At 50.9% G+C, this 20,491-nt stretch overlaps 1 protein-coding gene across 3 annotated transcripts in view; it reads right to left on the bottom strand.

Annotated features, from left to right (window-relative positions):
• Positions 1–20,491, bottom strand: part of LOC140403691 (tolloid-like protein 2) — a 726,814-nt gene that overhangs the window by 118,260 nt on the left and 588,063 nt on the right. For all 3 annotated transcript variants that reach the window (XM_072491868.1, XM_072491869.1, XM_072491870.1), the window contains one exon: positions 9,599–9,701. In XM_072491868.1, coding sequence (XP_072347969.1) covers positions 9,599–9,701 — 103 coding nt within the window. The remainder of the gene's footprint in view (positions 1–9,598; positions 9,702–20,491) is intronic.

The following is a 20,491-nucleotide window of genomic DNA, read 5'->3' as shown; positions in this document are numbered from 1 at the left end:
AACCTCTCCTCAACTCAAACATCTTGGGCGGCACAGTGCCAGGGCGGTTAGCACTGCTGCCTCACAGTGCCAGGGCGGTTAGCACTGCTGCCTCACAGTGCCAGGGCGGTTAGCACTGCTGCCTCACAGTGCCAGGGCGGTTAGCACTGCTGCCTCACAGTGCCAGGGCGGTTAGCACTGCTGCCTCACTGTGCCAGGGCGGTTAGCACTGCTGCCTCACAGTGCCAGGGCGGTTAGCACTGCTGCCTCACAGCGCCAGGGTCCCAGGTTCGATTCCAGCTTGGGTCACTGTCTGTGCGGACTCTCCACGTTCTCCCCGTGTGTGCGTGGGTTTCCTCCGGGTGCTCCGGTTCCCTCCCACAGTCCAAAGATGTGCAGGTTAGGCTATGGGATTAAGGGGATAGGGCAGTGGGCCCTTCAGAGGGTCGGTGCAAGGCTGATGGGTCAAATGGCTTCCTGCACTGTAAAGATTCTATGATCTCTGCAATTAACTCAAACCCCTGCTTAACTAGCTCTAACCTCTCGATTACAACTCTTCGCCTTCACTCACTCAAACCTCTTCTTCACTCAAACCTCTCCTTGAATAACTCAAACTGCTCTGTAACTCACTCAAACTGCTCTGTAACTAACTCAGACTGCTCTGTAACTCACTCAAACTGCTCTGTAACTCACTCAAACCTCTCCTTGAATAACTCAAACTGCTCTGTAGCTCACTCAAACTGCTCTGTAACTAACTCAAACTGCTCTGTTACTAACTCAGACTGCTCTGTAACTCACTCAAACTGCTCTGTTACTAACTCAAACTGCTCTGTAACTAACTCAGACTGCTCTGTAACTCACTCAAACTGCTCTGTAACTCACTCAAACTGCTCTGTTACTAACTCAAACTGCTCTGTAACTCACTCAAACTGCTCTGTAACTAACTCAAACTGCTCTGTTACTAACTCAAACTGCTCTGTAACTCACTCAAACTGCTCTGTAACTAACTCAAACTGCTCTGTAACTAACTCAAACTGCTCTGTAACTAACTGAAACTGCTCTGTTACTAACTCAAACTGCTCTGTAACTCACTCAAACTGCTCTGTAACTAACTCAAACTGCTCTGTTACTAACTGAAACTGCTCTGTAACTCACTCAAACTGCTCTGTTACTCACTCAAACTGCTCTGTAACTCACTCAAACTGCTCTGTAACTCACTCAAACTGCTCTGTAACTCACTCAAACTGCTCTGTAACTCACTCAAACTGCTCTGTAACTCACTCAAACCTCTCCTTGAATAACTCAAACTGCTCTGTAGCTCACTCAAACTGCTCTGTAACTAACTGAAACTGCTCTGTTACTAACTCAAACTGCTCTGTTACTAACTCAAACCTCTCCTTGAATAACTGAAACTGCTCTGTAACTAACTCAAACTGCTCTGTTACTAACTCAAACTGCTCTGTAACTAACTCAAACTGCTCTGTTACTAACTCAAACTGCTCTGTAACTCACTCAAACTGCTCTGTTACTCACTCAAACTGCTCTGTTACTCACTCAAACTGCTCTGTTACTAACTCAAACTGCTCTGTTACTAATTCAAACTGCTCTGTAACCCACTCAAACTGCTCTGTAACTAACTCAAACTGCTCTGTAACTCACTCAAACTGCTCTGTTACTAACTCAAACTGCTCTGTAACTCACTCAAACTGCTCTGTAACTAACTCAAACTGCTCTGTTACTAACTGAAACTGCTCTGTTACTAACTCAAACTGCTCTGTAACTCACTCAAACTGCTCTGTAACTAACTGAAACTGCTCTGTTACTAACTCAAACTGCTCTGTAACTAACTCAAACCTCTCCTTGAATAACTGAAACTGCTCTATAACTCACTTAAACTGCTCTGTAACTAACTCAAACTGCTCTGTTACTAATTCAAACTGCTTTGTAACTCACTCAAACTGCTCTGTAACTCACTCAAACTGCTCTGTAACTCACTCAAACTGCTCTGTTACTAACTGAAACTGCTCTGTTACTAACTCAAACTGCTCTGTAACTAACTCAAACCTCTCCTTGAATAACTGAAACTGCTCTGTAACTAACTCAAACTGCTCTGTAACTAACTAAAACTGCTCTGTAACTAACTCAAACTGCTCTGTAACTAATTCAAACTGCTCTGTAACTAACTAAAACTGCTCTGTAACTAACTCAAACTGCTCTGTAACTAACTCAGACTGCTCTGTAACTCACTCAAACTGCTCTGTAACTCACTCAAACTGCTCTGTTACTAACTCAAACTGCTCTGTAACTCACTCAAACTGCTCTGTAACTAACTCAAACTGCTCTGTTACTAACTGAAACTGCTCTGTTACTAACTCAAACTGCTCTGTAACTCACTCAAACTGCTCTGTAACTAACTCAAACTGCTCTGTAACTAACTGAAACTGCTCTGTAACTAACTGAAACTGCTCTGTTACTAACTCAAACTGCTCTGTAACTCACTCAAACTGCTCTGTAACTCACTCAAACCTCTCCTTGAATAACTCAAACTGCTCTGTAACTCACTCAAACTGCTCTGTAACTAACTGAAACTGCTCTGTTACTAACTCAAACTGCTCTGTTACTAACTCAAACCTCTCCTTGAATAACTGAAACTGCTCTGTAACTAACTCAAACTGCTCTGTTACTAACTCAAACTGCTCTGTAACTCACTCAAACTGCTCTGTTACTAACTCAAACTGCTCTGTAACTCACTCAAACTGCTCTGTAACTAACTCAAACTGCTCTGTAACTCACTCAAACTGCTCTGTTACTAACTCAAACTGCTCTGTAACTCACTCAAACTGCTCTGTAACTAACTCAAACTGCTCTGTTACTAACTGAAACTGCTCTGTTACTAACTCAAACTGCTCTGTAACTCACTCAAACTGCTCTGTAACTAACTCAAACTGCTCTGTTACTAACTGAAACTGCTCTGTTACTAACTCAAACTGCTCTGTAACTCACTCAAACTGCTCTGTAACTAACTGAAACTGCTCTGTTACTAACTCAAACTGCTCTGTAACTAACTCAAACTGCTCTGTAACTAACTCAAACCTCTCCTTGAATAACTGAAACTGCTCTGTAACTAACTCAAACTGCTCTGTAACTAACTCAAACTGCTCTGTTACTAATTCAAACTGCTCTGTAACTCACTCAAACTGCTCTGTAACTCACTCAAACTGCTCTGTAACTCACTCAAACTGCTCTGTTACTAACTGAAACTGCTCTGTTACTAACTCAAACTGCTCTGTAACCAGCTCAAACTGCTCTGTTACTAACTCAAACTGCTCTGTAACTAACTCAAACCTCTCCTTGAATAACTCAAACTGCTCTGTAACTAACTCAAACTGCTCTGTAGCTCACTCAAACTGCTCTGTAACTCACTCAAACTGCTCTGTAACTAACTCAAACTGCTCTGTTACTAACTCAAACTGCTCTGTAACTAACTCAAACCTCTCCTTGAATAACTGAAACTGCTCTGTAACTAACTCAAACTGCTCTGTAACTCACTCAAACTGCTCTGTAACTAACTCAAACCTCTCCTTGAATAACTGAAACTGCTCTGTAACTAACTCAAACTGCTCTGTAACTCACTGAAACTGCTCTGTAACTAACTCAAACTGCTCTGTAACTCACTCAAACTGCTCTGTAACTAACTCAAACTGCTCTGTAACTCACTCAAACTGCTCTGTAACTAACTCAAACTGCTCTGTTACTAACTCAAACTGCTCTGTAACTAACTCAAACCTCTCCAAGTCCTGTCCATCTTTCTCTGATTTCGGTCTTGAACACCTTCTCCCTGTTTTTGTTAAACTCTCTGCCCAGTCATTGCTCAGACTGCCCTTTGTTGAGTATGGGTGCCGCATTTAACAATCCTCCGTCACCTCCCCCACATCTGGGAAATATTGGAAGACTTTGAAAATCCCTTCTGCAGCCCCCACTCTCACCTCCTTCACCAACCTGTGACGCATGTCACCCGGACATGGTGACCTATCTGCCCTGAGCGAAGCCCAGTCTTTCCAGCACCTCTTGCCTGTCAATTCTCACCCCACCCCTGACCTCTGCTTCTGCTGATATCTATCCAGATTCACTCTCCTTTAGTGGACAAAGTAGACATATTATAAACTTGCCCTGCGTCTCTGAGTACACATCACCCTCCTTCGCCTGAGTAGGATCCGCGCCATCTCTTTCTGCCTGCTCATTATTTATCTGCTGGTAGATTTTTTATTTTTACTCTCTGCTAATCTATTCTCACACTCTGCCTTTGCAAGTTTAATTTCCGCTTCACCTCCATTCTTTTTTTAATATAAATTTAGAGTACCCAATTCATTTTTTCCAATTATGGGGCAATTTAGCGTGGCCAATCCACCTAGCCTGCACATCTTTGGGTTGTGGGGGTGAAACCCACGCAAACACGGGGAGAATGTGCAAACTCCACACGGACAGTGACCCGGGGCCGGGATCGAACCTGGAACCTCGGCGCCGTGAGGCAGCAGTGCTAACCCACTGTGCCACCGTGCTGCCCATCACCTCGACTCTTACCCGACTGTATTTAGCCTGGATCACACTTGAACAATTTACGTGACATGCACTCTTCTTTTGTCACAACCTTTCTCTCCCTGTTGAGCCACAGAGCCCTGACTTTGGTTTCATTCTGTGATGGCGATTGAGGAACTCCAAACACCTGGGACAGCTTCCCTGCTCCGAAATAGCACCAATGGATTCTTTACATCCGGGGAGTGCGGCACTCACTCAAACTGACCCTCTGACAGTGCGGCACTCCCTCAGTACTGACCCTCTGACAGTGCAGCACTCCCTCAGTACTGACCCTCTGACAGTGCAGCACTCCCTCAGTACTGACCCTCTGACAGTGCGGCACTCCCTCAGTACTGACCCTCTGACAGTGCAGCACTCCCTCAGTACTGACCCTCTGACAGTGCAGCACTCCCTCAGTACTGACCCTCTGACAGTGCGGCACTCCCTCAGTACTGACCCTCTGACAGTGCAGCACTCCCTCAGTACTGACCCTCTGACAGTGCAGCACTCCCTCAGTACTGACCCTCTGACAGTGCAGCACTCCCTCAGTACTGACCCTCTGACAGTGCGGCACTCCCTCAGTACTGACCCTCTGACAGTGCAGCACTCCCTCAGTACTGACCCTCTGACAGTGCGGCACTCCCTCAGTACTGACCCTCTGACAGTGCGGCACTCCCTCAGCACTGACCCTCTGACAGTGCGGCACTCCCTCAGTACTGACCCTCTGACAGTGCGGCACTCCCTCAGTACTGACCCTCTGACAGTGCGGCACTCCCTCAGTACTGACCCTCTGACAGTGCGGCACTCCCTCAGCACTGACCCTCTGACAGTGCGGCACTCCCTCAGTACTGACCCTCAGACAGTGCGGCACTCCCTCAGTACTGACCCTCTGACAGTGCGGCACTCCCTCAGTACTGACCCCCTGACAGTGCGGCACTCACTCAAACTGACCCTCTGACAGTGCGGCACTCCCTCAGTACTGACCCTCTGACAGTGCGGCACTCCCACAGTACTGACACTCTGACAGTGCGGCACTCCCTCAGTACTGACACTCTGACAGTGCGGCACTCCCTCAGTACTGACCCTCTGACAGTGCAGCACTCCCTCAGTACTGACCCTCTGACAGTGCGGCACTCCCTCAGCACTGACCCTCTGACAGTGCAGCATTCCCTCAGTACTGACCCTCTGACAGTGTGGCACTCCCTCAGTACTGACCCTCTGACAGTACGGCACCCCCTCAGTACTGACCCTCTGACAGTGCGGCACTCCCTCAGTACTGACCCTCTGACAGTGCGGCACTCCCTCAGTACTGACCCTCTGACAGTGCGGCACTCCCTCAGTACTGACCCTCTGACAGTGCTGCACTCCCTCAGTACTGACCCTCTGACAGTGCGGCACTCCCTCAGTACTGACCCTCTGACAGTGCGGCACTCCCTCAGTACTGACCATCTGACAGTGCGGCGCTCCCTCAGTACTGACCCTCTGACACTGCAGCACTCCCTCAGTACTGACACTCTGACAGTGCGGCACTCCCTCAGTACTGACCCTCTGACAGTGCGGCACTCCCTCAGTACTGAACCTCTGACAGTGCAGCACTCCCTCAGTACTGACCCTCTGACAGTGCGGCGTTCCCTCAGTACTGACCCTCTGACAGTGCGGCGCTCCCTCAGTACTGACCCTCTGACAGTGCAGCACTCCCTCAGTACTGACCCTCTGACAGTGCAGCACTCCCTCAGTACCGACCCTCTGACAGTGCAGCACTCCCTCAGTACTGACCCTCTGACAGTGCAGCACTCCCTCAGTACTGATCCTCTGACAGTGCGGCACTCCCTCAGTACTGACCCTCTGACAGTGTGGCACTCCCTCAGTACTGACCCTCTGACAGTGCAGCACTCCCTCAGTACTGATCCTCTGACAGTGCGGCGTTCCCTCAGTACTGACCCTCTGACAGTGCGGCACTCCCTCAGTACTGACCCTCTGACAGTGCGGCACTCCCTCAGTACTGACCCTCTGACAGTGCAGCACTCCCTCAGTACTGACCCTCTGACAGTGCAGCACTCCCTCAGTACTGACCCTCTGACAGTGCGGCACTCCCTCAGTACTGATCCTCTGACAGTGCAGCACTCCCTCAGTACTGACCCTCTGACAGTGCAGCGCTCCCTCAGTACTGCCCCTCTGACAGTGCAGCGCTCCCTCAGTACTGACCCTCTGACAGTGCGGCACTCCCTCAGTACTGACCCTCTGACAGTGCGGCACTCCCTCAGTACTGACCATCTGACAGTGCGGCGCTCCCTCAGTACTGACCCTCTGACACTGCAGCACTCCCTCAGTACTGACACTCTGACAGTGCGGCACTCCCTCAGTACTGACCCTCTGACAGTGCGGCACTCCCTCAGTACTGAACCTCTGACAGTGCAGCACTCCCTCAGTACTGACCCTCTGACAGTGCGGCGTTCCCTCAGTACTGACCCTCTGACAGTGCGGCGCTCCCTCAGTACTGACCCTCTGACAGTGCAGCACTCCCTCAGTACTGACCCTCTGACAGTGCAGCACTCCCTCAGTACCGACCCTCTGACAGTGCAGCACTCCCTCAGTACTGACCCTCTGACAGTGCAGCACTCCCTCAGTACTGATCCTCTGACAGTGCGGCACTCCCTCAGTACTGACCCTCTGACAGTGTGGCACTCCCTCAGTACTGACCCTCTGACAGTGCAGCACTCCCTCAGTACTGATCCTCTGACAGTGCGGCGTTCCCTCAGTACTGACCCTCTGACAGTGCGGCACTCCCTCAGTACTGACCCTCTGACAGTGCGGCACTCCCTCAGTACTGACCCTCTGACAGTGCAGCACTCCCTCAGTACTGACCCTCTGACAGTGCAGCACTCCCTCAGTACTGACCCTCTGACAGTGCGGCACTCCCTCAGTACTGATCCTCTGACAGTGCAGCACTCCCTCAGTACTGACCCTCTGACAGTGCAGCGCTCCCTCAGTACTGCCCCTCTGACAGTGCAGCGCTCCCTCAGTACTGACCCTCTAACAGTGCTGCACTCGCTCAGTACTGACCCTCTGACAGTGCGGCGTTCCCTCAGTACTGACCCTCTGACAGTGCAGCACTCCCTCAGTACTGACCCTCTGACAGTGCAGCACTCCCTCAGTATTGACCCTCTGACAGTGCCACACTCACTCAGTACTGACCCTCTGACAGTGCGGCACTCCCTCAGTACTGACCCTCTGACAGTGCAGCGCTCCCGCAGTACTGACTCTCTGACAGTGCAGCACTCCCTCAGTACTGACCCTCTGACAGTGCGGCATATCCTCAGTACTGACCCTCTGGAAGTGCAGCACTCCCTCAGTACTGACCCTCTGACAGTGCAGCACTCCCTCAGTACTGACCCTCTGACAGTGCAGCACTCCCTCAGTACTGACCCTCTGACAGTGCAGCACTCCCTCAGTACTGACCCTCTGATAGTACAGCACTCCCTCAGTACTGACCCTCTGACAGTGCGGCATATCCTCAGTAATGACCCTCTGTCAGTGCAGCGCTCCCTCAGTACTGACCCTCTGACAGTGCAGCACTCCCTCAGTACTGACCCTCTGATAGTACAGCACTCCCTCAGTACTGACCCTCTGACAGTGCGGCATATCCTCAGTACTGACCCTCTGTCAGTGCAGCGCTCCCTCAGTACTGACCCTCTGACAGTGCGGCACTCCCTCTGTACTGACCCTCTGACAGTGCAGCACTCCCTCAGTACTGACCCTCTGACAGTGCGGCACTCCCTCAGTACTGACCCTCTGACAGTGCAGCACTCCCTCAGTATTGACCCTCTGACAGTGCAGCACTCCCTCAGTACTGACCCTCTGACAGTGCAGCACTCCCTCAGTACTGATCCTCTGACAGTGCGGGGCTCCCTCAGTACTGACCCTCTGACAGTGCGGCACTCCCACAGAACTGACCCTCTGACAGTGCGGCACTCCCTCAGTACTGACCCTCTGACAGTGCGGCACTCCCTCAGTACTGACCCTCTGACAGTGCAGCGCTCCCTCAGTACTGACCCTCTGACAGTGCAGCACTCACTCAGTACTGACCCTCTGACAGTGCGGCGCTCCCTCAGTACTGACCCTCTGACAGTGCGGGGCGCCCTCAGTACTGACCCTCTGACAGTGCAGCACTCCCTCAGAATCGCACCAGAATGTGGGCCTCGATTTTTGGCTGTGCACTGGAGTGGGGCCTTAACCTGGAATCTTGTGATTCAGAAACCGCAGTGCTCCTAACTCCGCCATAATGACGGCTGAAACATTGCGGGAAAGATAGAGAAATATCAGCTTCAACCGGAGAAACCCGCATTGCCCAAGAGGCTCTCACGGCACAGGTTGTGGTGATTATTCCTGTGCACACAGAGCATAGAACATACAACATACAGCGCAGAAGGAGGCCATTCGGCCTATCGAGTCTGCACCGACCCACTTAAGCCCTCACTTCCACCCTATCCCCATAACCCCTCTGAACCTTTTTGGTCACTAAGGGCAATTTTATCATGGCCAATCCACCTAACCTGCACGTCTTTGGACTGTGGGAGGAAACCGGAGCACCCGGAGGAAACCCACGCAAACACGGGGAGGACGTGCAGACTCCGCACAGACAGTGACCCAGCGGGGCATCGAACCTGGGACCTTGCCGCTGTGAAGCCACAGTGTTAGCCACTTGTGCTGCCTTGCTGCCCAAATATACATGAATGTATATAGTTTATCAAAGTATATAGTTAGCAGTACGACCTCCAACCAGCAGTGGCGATAGAGATCCACTATGTGACTTGAGACGCCCAGCAGTTGGTAGTATGTCGTGCAAAAGGATAATCGCATTTAAGAGTAGCTCCAGTCGAATTCACGGAATTCATTTCGTAGCCACCGTCTGTATTATAGTTCATTAGTGATCTTTCCACGTGTTTGTTAATAAATCATCTTCCTAGTTAAACAAGTCGATGTTCTGTGTACATCAATATCAAGCTCATAACACAGAACACAACACAGGTGAGAGATATCATACCCAGGAGTGGTGCCTTCCTCCAATAGCCATTCCGTACCTCAATGTAATCATACCAGCACAGACTGCTCTTGTACAGGTCCATGGTTGTGAAGTTTAAAATGATCTGCAAGACACACAGCAAATTTGTTCAAACTGTATCCGGATATCGCCACCTCTTTAAAATGTGTAACTGACTGAGCTTTTAGCTACATGTCCTCATATCTTTTAATGGGACTTGATTTCAAACCTTGTTTCATTATTCTCCTGTGAAGCTCCTTTGGGATCTTACTGTGCCATTCATGTTCCTTTATAGCCAATAGGCACGGTGGCACAGTGGTTTGCTCTGCTATCCCACAGCGCCAGGGTCCCAGGTTCGATTCCCCGCTGAGTCACTGTCCGTGCGGAGTCTGCACGTTCTCCCAGTGTCTGCGTGCGTTTTCTCCGGGTGCTCCGGTTTCCTCCCACGGGGCTAATGATGTGCAGGCTAGGTGGTCTGGCCGTGATAAATTGTCCATTTGTGTCCTGAGGTTATGGGGATAGGACAGGAGAGTGGGCCCAGGGAGGGAGCTCTTTCAGAGGGTCGGTGCAGATCAATGGCCCGAATGGCCTCCTCCTGCACCGTAGGATTCAACATGTGCAAAGTTCAAGTGGGACTGAAGTGGCCCCTGGTGATTCAGTGAATACCCGCGATGCGACACTGAGCACGTTGAACAGCGCTGTGATTTAAAAATAACTTTACGGGATGTGGACGTCGCTGGTTAGGCCGGCATTTGCTGCCCGTCCCTAATTATCCTACAGAAGGTAGGGGTGAGCTGCTTTCTTGACCCGCTGCAGTCCTTGAGGTGTAGGTACACCCACAGTGCTGTTAGAGAGGGTGTTCCAGGATTTTGCCCCAGCGACAGCGAAGGAACGGCCGATATATTTCCAAGTCAGGGTGATGAGTGACTGGGACCTGTGAGCAGTGGGGAACTGAATGTGAGGAACATCATTGTCTCACTGACCCAGATTTGGTGAAAATAGCAGAAAGTCGTGCCCCGAACATGGCATCTGCCAGGTTTCCAGGGGTGGTCATGAGGGTGTTTCACACATGCACTGTTTACCTGCGGAGCTGCCTCTGCTCCAGTCGGATTTTGGTAGCCCGGGAGTGAGGAACCCAACTAGTGGAAAGTAGAGTTACTAGGAGCAGGTCTTTGGATAGCCAGGGGACTCCTTTGGAGGGGTCGAAACCCCTTAAAACTGTTATTCACTGCCCCAGAAACAGCATTAAACTAATTCCAACTGTCTTTCCCTAAACCCACGGGGCTGGATTCTCCGTTTTGGAGGCTAAGTCCTCAAGCCGCCGTGAAAACGGTGGTCTTTTACCCCAGGAAACCTGGTCACTGATTCCCCATTTTGCTGGGGGCTGGCAGGGAGGCAGCGTAGAGCTCGCAGTTCTAGCAGCCGATACGGCCCTCAACACTTCTGGTCCGAGGCCGCGCATGCGCAGAGCGGAGGCCTGCATCGGCCACGCCGTGCTCCATGGCGGACTGAGCCCGCGGACCTGGACCGCCAAAGTATTGCCCCACTCCGACCGCTCGCGCACCCTGGACCACATTGCCCCCACCCTTGGATGAAGCCCCTCCTGCCCACGGATCGCCCCCCCCCCCCCCCCCCCGACTGTGGCGGCCCCACACTGAGTTCCGCAGCTGCCATGCCGAGGATCTTGGATGGCTGAGACCATGAGGGTCCCACGCTGTCGGGAACTCAGCCGGACAGAGACGGAGGATCGCGGGGCGGGCCTCAGGCAATGGCCCGGGGCTGTGGATAATCGGCGCACATTCCAGGGGCCGGAGAATCCACAAACCTGGGCCACTCCCATTTCTGGAGCGGAGAATCCATCCCAGGGAGTGCGAACAGGTGGTGTTCCTGGTCTCACAGGGCAATTATGTTCGCCCCTCCTGACATCCCCACCTCAATATGCCGGGAGTCAGTGTTGAAGGTGACGGAGGCTAAGCCATGAGATAGTGAGAGACACTGTCTTGTCCCAGCAGGACCTCATGTCCCAATTCCTCCACCCCCTTGACCCGCCAGCGACTGTGTTTAACCATTGCTCACAATCTCTTTTCCTCGGGATCTTTCCAAGGATCTTCGGGAGACCTGTCAGTATATCCCAGTCGGTAGCACAAAGCTGTAATTCGTACCTTGATTGCTCATTTAACACATTAACATCCTGATAGATAAAAGCAAATTACTGCGGATGCTGGAATCTGAAACGAAAGAGGAAATGCTGGAAAATCTCAGCAGGTCTGGCAGCATCTGTAGGGAGAGAAAAGAGCGAACATTTCGAGTCCGATGACCCTTCGTCAAAGAGCATTTTCGGTCTGTGTGCATTCAGAACCCTGACCTTCCTGTTGCTTGCCAGTTTAACACAAGACCCTGCTCCCATTCCCACATGTCTGTCCTTGGCCTGCTGCAATGTTCCAGTGAAGATCAACGCAAACCGGAGGAACAACATCTCATCTTCCGGTTAGGCACGCTACAGCCTTCCGGACTGAACATCGAATTCAACAACTTCAGATGATCAGCTCTACCCCATCTCGACCCATTTGTTTTCATCCCATTTCATTTTAACTGTCTTTTACCATTTCTTTCTTTCTTAATATACATTTAAATCTCCACCCCCAATATCTTATCCACCTTTCCTTACCCTTTCTCCTCTTTGCTTCCCCCTTCCCCTCCCTCCACATCTACGGTTCATCCTCTGATGTTAGTTTCCCTGCAGTTTGACCTTTCACATCTTCTGTCCTCTCTGGGGACTGCCATTAGCATCTTTCCCCTTGGTTTCTGTGGCCATTAGCACTCGGTTTCCCTGGGTTTCTGTGGCCATTAGCACCCGGTTTCCCTGGGTTTCTGTGGCCATTAGCACCCGGATTCCCTGGGTTTCTGTGGCCATTAGCACCCGGTTTCCCTGGGTTTCTGTGACCATTAGCACCTGGTTTCCCTGGGTTTCTGTGGCCATTAGCACCTGGTTTCCCTGGGTTTCTGTGGCTATGACTCATCTTTCATTCTCACTCCACAGTATAAATATTTCCCACTTTCTCTGTCTGTTGCCTTTGACAAAGAGTCAACATCCTGATAGATTTGACATCTCACATACTTAGGGCCAAATAGCAAGCTTCCCTCAGGGGCAGCGGGTTACTGATTGCACTCAGGGTGCCAGAAAGGCCCCAGCTCGACACGTGGACATCTTTGTCACCCCCCTCCCCAACACCTTCAGGAAGCCGCAAATGAAAGCTGAGCTCAAGCGTAACAGCAGCCGTATCGTTCCCAGGAATACCATCGATCAGGCCACTGACATTTTGAAGATGTGCTTCAGGTGCCCTGGTCGCTCAGGTGGAGCTCTGCAATGTGCCCCAGCCACGTGCTGCACACTGCACCGACATTGCGCAGTGACGGGTAGACAAATCAATGACAGTACACCACGGGCAGAGTTCCACTCTCGGTGGTTCATTCAAAGATTCTGAAACAGGTGAACATGAAGAGACACCAGTGGGAGTCACGGCCGTGTATCCAGGGCTGACTCTGTGCAGGAGAGGATCACCGTCAGAAAGACTCTCGTTCAAAATAGATGGCAGCACACTGGGAAGTTCCGAGGAACAAAGGGACCTTGGCGTGTTTGTCCATAGATCTCTGAAGGCAGAAGGGCAGGTTAATAGGGGGGTGAAAAAGGCATATGGGACACTTGCCTTTATCAATCGGGGCGTAGATTACAAAAGCAGGGAGGTCATGTTGGAGTTGTACAGAACTTTGGTGAGGCCACAGCTGGAGCACTGTGTGCAATTCTGGTCACCACATTATAGGAAGGATGTGATTGGACTGGAGGGGGTGCAGAGGAGATTCACCAGGATGGTGCCTGGGATGGAGCATTTCAGTTATGAAGAGAGGTTGGGGCTGGGGTTGTTTTCTCTGGAGCAGAGAAGACTGAGGGGCGGCCTGATCGAGGTGGACAAGATTATCAGGGACAGGGTGGATAGGGAGCAGCTGTTCCCCTTAGTTGACGGGTCGGTTACGAGGGGGACACAGGTTCAGGGTGAGGGGCAGGAGGTTCAGGAGGGATTTGAGGAAATCCTTTTTCCCCAGAGGGTGGTGAGGGTCTGGGACGCGCTGCCTGGGAGGGTGGGAGAGGCGGGTCTGGGACGCGCTGCCTGGGAGGGTGGGAGAGGCGGGTTGCCTCACCTCCTTTACAAAGTACCTGGGTGAGCGCTGGGCACGGCCTAACATTCCAGGCTGTGGGCCCAGTGCTGGTGGATGGGGTGAGGTGGGCAGGTCGGGGGGTTTTCATGCAGCGGGGCAGACTCGATGGGCCGAAGGGCCTGTTCTGCGCTGTATTATTCTGAGATTCTATGATTCTCATAAGGTCCTCCCAGATCATAATGGCCACCAGCCAATCACTGCCAACATATTTCAGCTACACTACCTTGGACACTGACTTCCCAATTACTCAGCGGACAGCCCATCCCCCGCAAGGGAGGGAATAAACATCACTGAGTTGGACTCAGTCACCGTCTTCTGGCCGAAACCCATGGCATCCTGACCCTGGTCTTCATCATGTCCCAAACACACTTCATTCACAACCTGGCCGCCTCCTCACATAAACACCAAAGGCTATAAACGGGGGCCCCTGCTGCCAAATTGCCCAAATCCAAACCACACCCACAATGCTGAGGGTGACCTGATATCAGAGTTCAAACCCCAGACATGCTGAGGATTGTAGGTTTTGGCAAACATGCAGACAAGGCGGCTCGTGCAGAGTGAACCCACAGCCACAAGCTTCTTGAAGGGACGTGGCAGTGGTATTGCCACAGGATTAGTCACCCAGAGACCCAGGGTGATCCTCGCAGACCCGGGATCACATCCCACTACAGCCCAGATGGTGGAACGTAAAAGATCAACAAAACATCGGGAATTGAAAGTTAACTTCAAACCCATTTGGTTCCCTAATGCCCTTTGGGGAAGGGAATTTGTCGCCCTTATCTGCTCTGGCCTACATGTCCTCCATTGCAAATTGGCAGATGACACAAAGGTGTGACAGTGTAGGGGATAGCTAGAACCAGTAATGTGGGGGTTGTTTAAGGAGCACTTGCTGCGAGTGCTGGATAGTTTTGTCCCACTGAGACGTGGAACGAATGGTAAGGTGAAGGAACCTTGGATGACAAGAGAAGTGGAGCTTCTAGTCCAGAGGAAGAAGGAAGCTTGCGTAAGGTTGAGGAAGCAAGGATCTGACTCGGCTCTAGAGGGTTACAAGGTAGCCAGGAAGGAATTCAAAAATGGACTGAGGAGAGCTAGAAGGGGGCATGAAAAAGCCCTGGCGGGAAGGATTAGGGAAAACCCCTAGGCGTTCTATACTCATGTGAGAAATAAAAGGATGATCAGAGTGAGAGTAGGGCCGATCAGGGATAGTGGAGGGAACTTGTGCCTAGAGTCTGAGGAGATGGGGGAGGCCCGAAATTAATACTTTGCTTCAGTATTCACTAGAGAGGGACCTTGTTGCCCATGAGAACAGCGCAAACCAGGTTAATAGACTCAAACAGATTGATATTAAGAAGGAGGATGTGCTGGAAATTTTGAAAAGCATCAGGATAGATAAGTCCCCTGGGCCTGACGGGATATCCCCAAGGTTACTCAGGGGAGCGAGGGAGGAGATTGCTGCGCCGTTGGCGATGATCTTTGCGTCCTCACTCTCCACTGGAGTAGAATCGGATGATTGGAGGGAGGCGAATTTTTCATAGAATTTACAGTGCAGAAGGAGGCCATTCGGCCCATCGAGTCTGCACCGGCTCTTGGAAAGAGCACCCTACCCAAGGTCAACACCACCACCCTAGCCCCATAACCCAGTAACCCCACCCAACACTAAGGGCAATTTTGGTCACAAAGGGCAATTTATCATGGCCAATCCACCTAACCTGCACATCTTTGGACTGTGGGAGGAAACCGGAGCACCCGGAGGAAACCCACGCACACACGGGGAGGATGTGCAGACTCCGCACAGACAGTGACCCAAGCCGGAATCGAACCTGGGACCCTGGCGCTGTGAAGCAATTGTGCTATCCACAAGGCTACCGTGCTGCTGTTGTTCCCCTGTTCAAGAAAGGGAATAGGGAAATCCCTGGGAATTACAGACCCATCAGTCTTACATCTGTGGTGAGCAAAATATTGGAAAGGATTCTAAGAGATAGGATTTATGATTATTTAGAAAAACATAGTTTGATTCAAGATAGTCAGCATGGCTTTGTGAGGGGCAGGTCATGCCTCACAAGCCTCATTGAATTCTTTGAGGATGTGACGAGACACATTGATGAAGGTCGAGCAGTGGATGTGGTGTATATGGATTTCAGTAAGGCATTTGATTAGGTTCCCCATGGTAGGCTCATTCAGAAAGTTAGGGGGCATGGGATACAGGGAAATTTGGCTGTCTGGATACAGAATTGGCTGGCCGAAAGAAGACAGCGAGTGGTACTGGCTGGAAAGTATTCCGCCTGGAGGTCGGTGACCAGTGGTGTCCGGCAAGGATCTGTTCTGGGACCTCTGCTCTTTGTGGTTTTTATAAATGACTTGGATGAGGAAATGGAAGGGTGGGTTAATAAGTTTGCCGATGACACAAAGGTTGGTGGAGTTGTAGACAGTGTTGAGGGTTGTTGCAGGTTACAACAGGACATTGACAGGATGGAGAGCTGGGCTGAGAAGTGGCAGATGGCGTTCAACTTAAATAAATGTGAAGTGATTCATTTTGGAAGGTCAAATTTGAATGCTGAATACAGGGTTAAAGGCAGGATTCTTGGAAGTGCGGAGGAACAGAGGGATCTTGGGGTCCACATACATGGATCCCTCAAAGTTGTCACCCAGGTTGATAGGGTTGTTAAGAAGGAGTATGGTGTGTTGGCTTTCATTAACAGGGGGATTGAGTTTCAGAGCCGTGAGGTTTTGCTGCAGCATTGTAAAACTCCAGTTAGACCACACTTGGAATATTGTGTCCAGTTCTGGTCGCCTCATTATAGGAAGGAGGTGGATGCTTTGGAGAGGGTACAGAGGAGATTTACCAGGATGCTGCCTGGACGGGGGGGCATGTCTTATGAAGAAAGGTTGAGGGAGCTAGGGCTTTTCTCACTGGAGCGAAGAAGGCAGAGAGGTGACTTGATAGAGGTGTACAAGGTGATGAGAGGCATGGATAGAGTGGATAGCCAGAGACTTTTCCCCAGGGTGGAAATGGCTGTCACGAGGGGACATAATTTTAAGGTGATTGGAGGAAGGTATAGGGGAGATGTCAGAGGTTCTTTACACAGAGAGTGGTGGGTGTGTGGAACGCACTGCCAGCAGAGGTGGTGGAGTCAGAGTCATTCGGGACATTTAAGCGACTCTTAGACAGGCACATGGACAGCAATAAATTGAAGGGGTGGAGGTTAGGTTGATCTTAGATTAGGATAAATGGTCGGCACAACATTGTGGGTTGAAGGGCCTGTACTGTGTTTCTATGTTCTAAAACAATATAGATGGGTTGGTGGAGTGGGCGGTAAAGTGGCAGATGGAATTTAACACAGAGAAGTGTGAGGTCAGCATTTCGGGAGGTCAAACAGTTTTCATAGAATTATTTATATTTTCATAGAATTTACAATGCAGAAGGAGGCCATTCAGCCCATCGAGTCCGCACCGGCTCTTGGAAAGAGCACCCCACCCAAGGTCAACACCGCCACCCTATCCCCATAACCCAGCAACCCCACCCAACACTAAGGGAAATTTTGGACACTAAGGGCAATTTATCATGGCCAATCCACCTAACCCGCACATCTTTGGACTGTGGGAGGAAACCGGAGCACCCGGAGGAAACTCACGCACACACGGGGAGGATGTGCAGACTCCGCACAGACAGTGACCCAAGCCAGAATCGAACCTGGGACCCTGGAGCTGTGAAGCAATTGTGCTATCCACAAGGCTACCGTGCTGCCGTGTTAAAGGGAGTAAAACAATAACTGGGAATATACTGAGAGGTTGATGAAGTGAGGGATCTTGGCGTACAGGTACACAGGCTCCTAAAGGCAGCAGATCAAGTAGACAGGGTTGTAAAGAAAGCAGATGGAATTCTCTCCTTCACTGGCAGAGGTATAGAATATAAAAGCAAGGATATAATGTTGGAATTCTATAAAACACTGGTGAGGCCACAACTGGAGTATTGTGCGCAGTTCTGGTCACCACATTACAGGAAGGACGTTATTGCTCTGGAGAGAGGGCAGAGGAGGTTTACAAGAATGTTGCCAGGGCTGGAAAATTGTAGCTACGAGGAGAAATTGGAGAGATTGGAGTTATTTTCATCGAAACCAAGAAGGCTGAGGGGTGACTGAATTGAGGTGGACAACATTATGAGGGGAAGAGACAGAGTGGACAGGATAAAATTGTTTCCCTTGGTGGAGAATTCTAGAACCAGGGACATAGATTCAGGATAAGCGGCAGAAGGTGCAGAGGGGGCGTGAGGAAGAATGTTTTTACACAGAGGGTAGTGGGAGTCTGGAATTCGCTGCCCGAGTTGGTGGTGGAGGCAGAGGCCCTAAACTCTTTTAAACAGTACCTGGATCGCCCCAGCTGTGAGCTGCAGGGCTGTGGACATACACAACATTGCTGGCTTCCATAAACCTCTGCTTTCCACACCGAGTACATCATGTGACACCTGGAATGCAAACTCAGCCAAAGTGATGGGCACAGCAGACGGTCAATATTGCTGACGCGACACACAGCTTTCTTAAGCTTCTGTTTGTGGAGTCTGACCACCGAGCCTTTTTTAAAGTCAGGTTTGAATGGACAATGGCGGACTTAAGGAGTATCTCAGTGCTTGAGCCTTTGACCTCTGGAAACGTATGCGCTAAGGGTAGAGAAGGAGAAATCCCTCCAAATCATTGCCAATCACAAATAACCTAGATTCTGACACCTCAGCAACGGTGACCGGCCTGTTAAAGGTAAAGTGGCCGTGGTCCCAGATGACCATAGTCAGATTTGCCCTTGAGGGGGAGAGCTGACTGGTGGCGATTTAACCTGAGGGTCACCATACCTCACGTGTGGGGCGCGGTTCAGAAGGTGCGGCCTTCATGAATAACCTCAGCCGGTGTGGTACAGCACCCCTCATGCATTCTTATAATCTGTTCAGACTGATCCAGGTTACTGAGTGAGGCCTATACCCTCTCCCAGGCCGGGAGGTAGGAAGAGGTAGTCCTTCTGCATGTGTCTCTCTGCAGGATGGGCCAATCTCTCACGGTCAATGCACAAGCTGCTGAGGGCCTGGGACAATGTGGAGTTCATTATGACGATGGATTCCTCCTTCCGCAACCCAAGAGCCTCAGGAAACTGCTCCACATCCACTGGGGCATCATCGTGACTTTCCCCCCCCCCGCCTCCTAGGGGTTACCGTGCCGATGTCCCTGACTCTGACGCCTCCTCCTGCGCCACATTCATCCTGTGCCACTGAATCTCGGCCTGTGCTACATCCCTGCGGTGTGCTGGTTTGCGAGTTGGCAGAGTGCGGGCTCGTGACATGTGACACTGCCTCCTCGACATCTCTTCCTCCTCTTGATAGAACATAGAATCTACAGTGCAGGAGGCCATTCGGCCCATCGAGTCTGCACCGCCCCTTGGAAAGAGCACCCCACTTAAGCCCCACGCCTCCACCCTATCCCCGTAACCCAGTCACGCCACCTAAACGTTTTGGACATGAAGGGCAATTTATAATGGCCCAAGGTGATGTCAAGACCGCCTTTATCACCCACATCCAGCGAGACACCACCACCAACAAACATGGATTCCGTAGAACATAAGAACTAGGAGCAGGAGTCGGCCATTCAGCCCCTTGAGCCCGCTCCGCCATGCAATACTATCATGGCTGATCTCCTCTTGGTCTCAACTCCACCGTCCTGCCCGTTCTCCATAACCCTTCAACCCGTCACTAATTAAAAATCTCTCTACCTCCTCCATACATTTACTCACTGTCCCAGCATCTACCGCACTCTGGGGTGGCGAATTCCACAGATTCACAACCCCGGTGGCACGGTAGCACAGTGGTTAGCACTGTGGCTTCACAGCTCCAGGGTCCCAGGTTCAATTCCCGCCTTGGGTCACTGTCTGTGCGGAGTCTGCACATCCTCCCCGTGTGTGCGTGGGTTTCCTCCGGGTGCTCCGGTTTCCTCCCACAGTCCAAAGACGTGCTGTTAGGTGAATTGGACATTCTGAATTCTCCCTCTGTGTACCCGAACAGGCGCCCCGGAGTGTGGCGACTCGGAGCTTTTCACAGTAACTTCATTGCAGTGTTAATGTATGCCTACTTGTGACAATAAAGACTATTATTATTATCCTCCAGAGTGACTTTCTGAGGGAGAAACTGACAAGAGCGATGCAAGTGTTGGGCACACTGGATAAGTGGAGCTTGTTCAAGGATCAGCTACTGCGTGTTCTTGATAAGTACTTACCGGTCAGGCAGGGAGGAAGGCGTCGAGCGAGGGAACCGTGGTTTACCAAGGAAGTGGAATCTCTTGTTAAGAGGAAGAAGGAGGCCTATGTGAAGATGAGGTGTGAAGTTTCAGTTGGGGCGATGGATAGTTACAAGGTAGCGAGGAAGGATCTAAAGAGAGAGCTAAGACGAGCAAGGAGGGGACATGAGAAATATTTGGCAGGGAGGATCAAGGAAAACCCAAAAGCTTTCTATAGGTATGTCAGGAATAAGCGAATGACTAGGGAAAGAGTAGGACCAGTCAAGGACAGGGATGGGAAGTTGTGTGTGGAGTCTGAAGAGATAGGCGAGATACTGAATGAATATTTTTCGTCAGTATTCACTCAGGAAAAAGATAATGTTGTGGAGGAGAATGCTGAGACCCAGGCTAATAGAATAGATGGCATTGAGGT

Source organism: Scyliorhinus torazame, chromosome 28, assembly GCF_047496885.1.
Source record: "Scyliorhinus torazame isolate Kashiwa2021f chromosome 28, sScyTor2.1, whole genome shotgun sequence".
NCBI lineage: Eukaryota > Metazoa > Chordata > Chondrichthyes > Carcharhiniformes > Scyliorhinidae > Scyliorhinus > Scyliorhinus torazame.
Note: the sequence above shows the minus strand (reverse complement) of the source record. Positions and strands in the feature narration are given on the sequence as shown.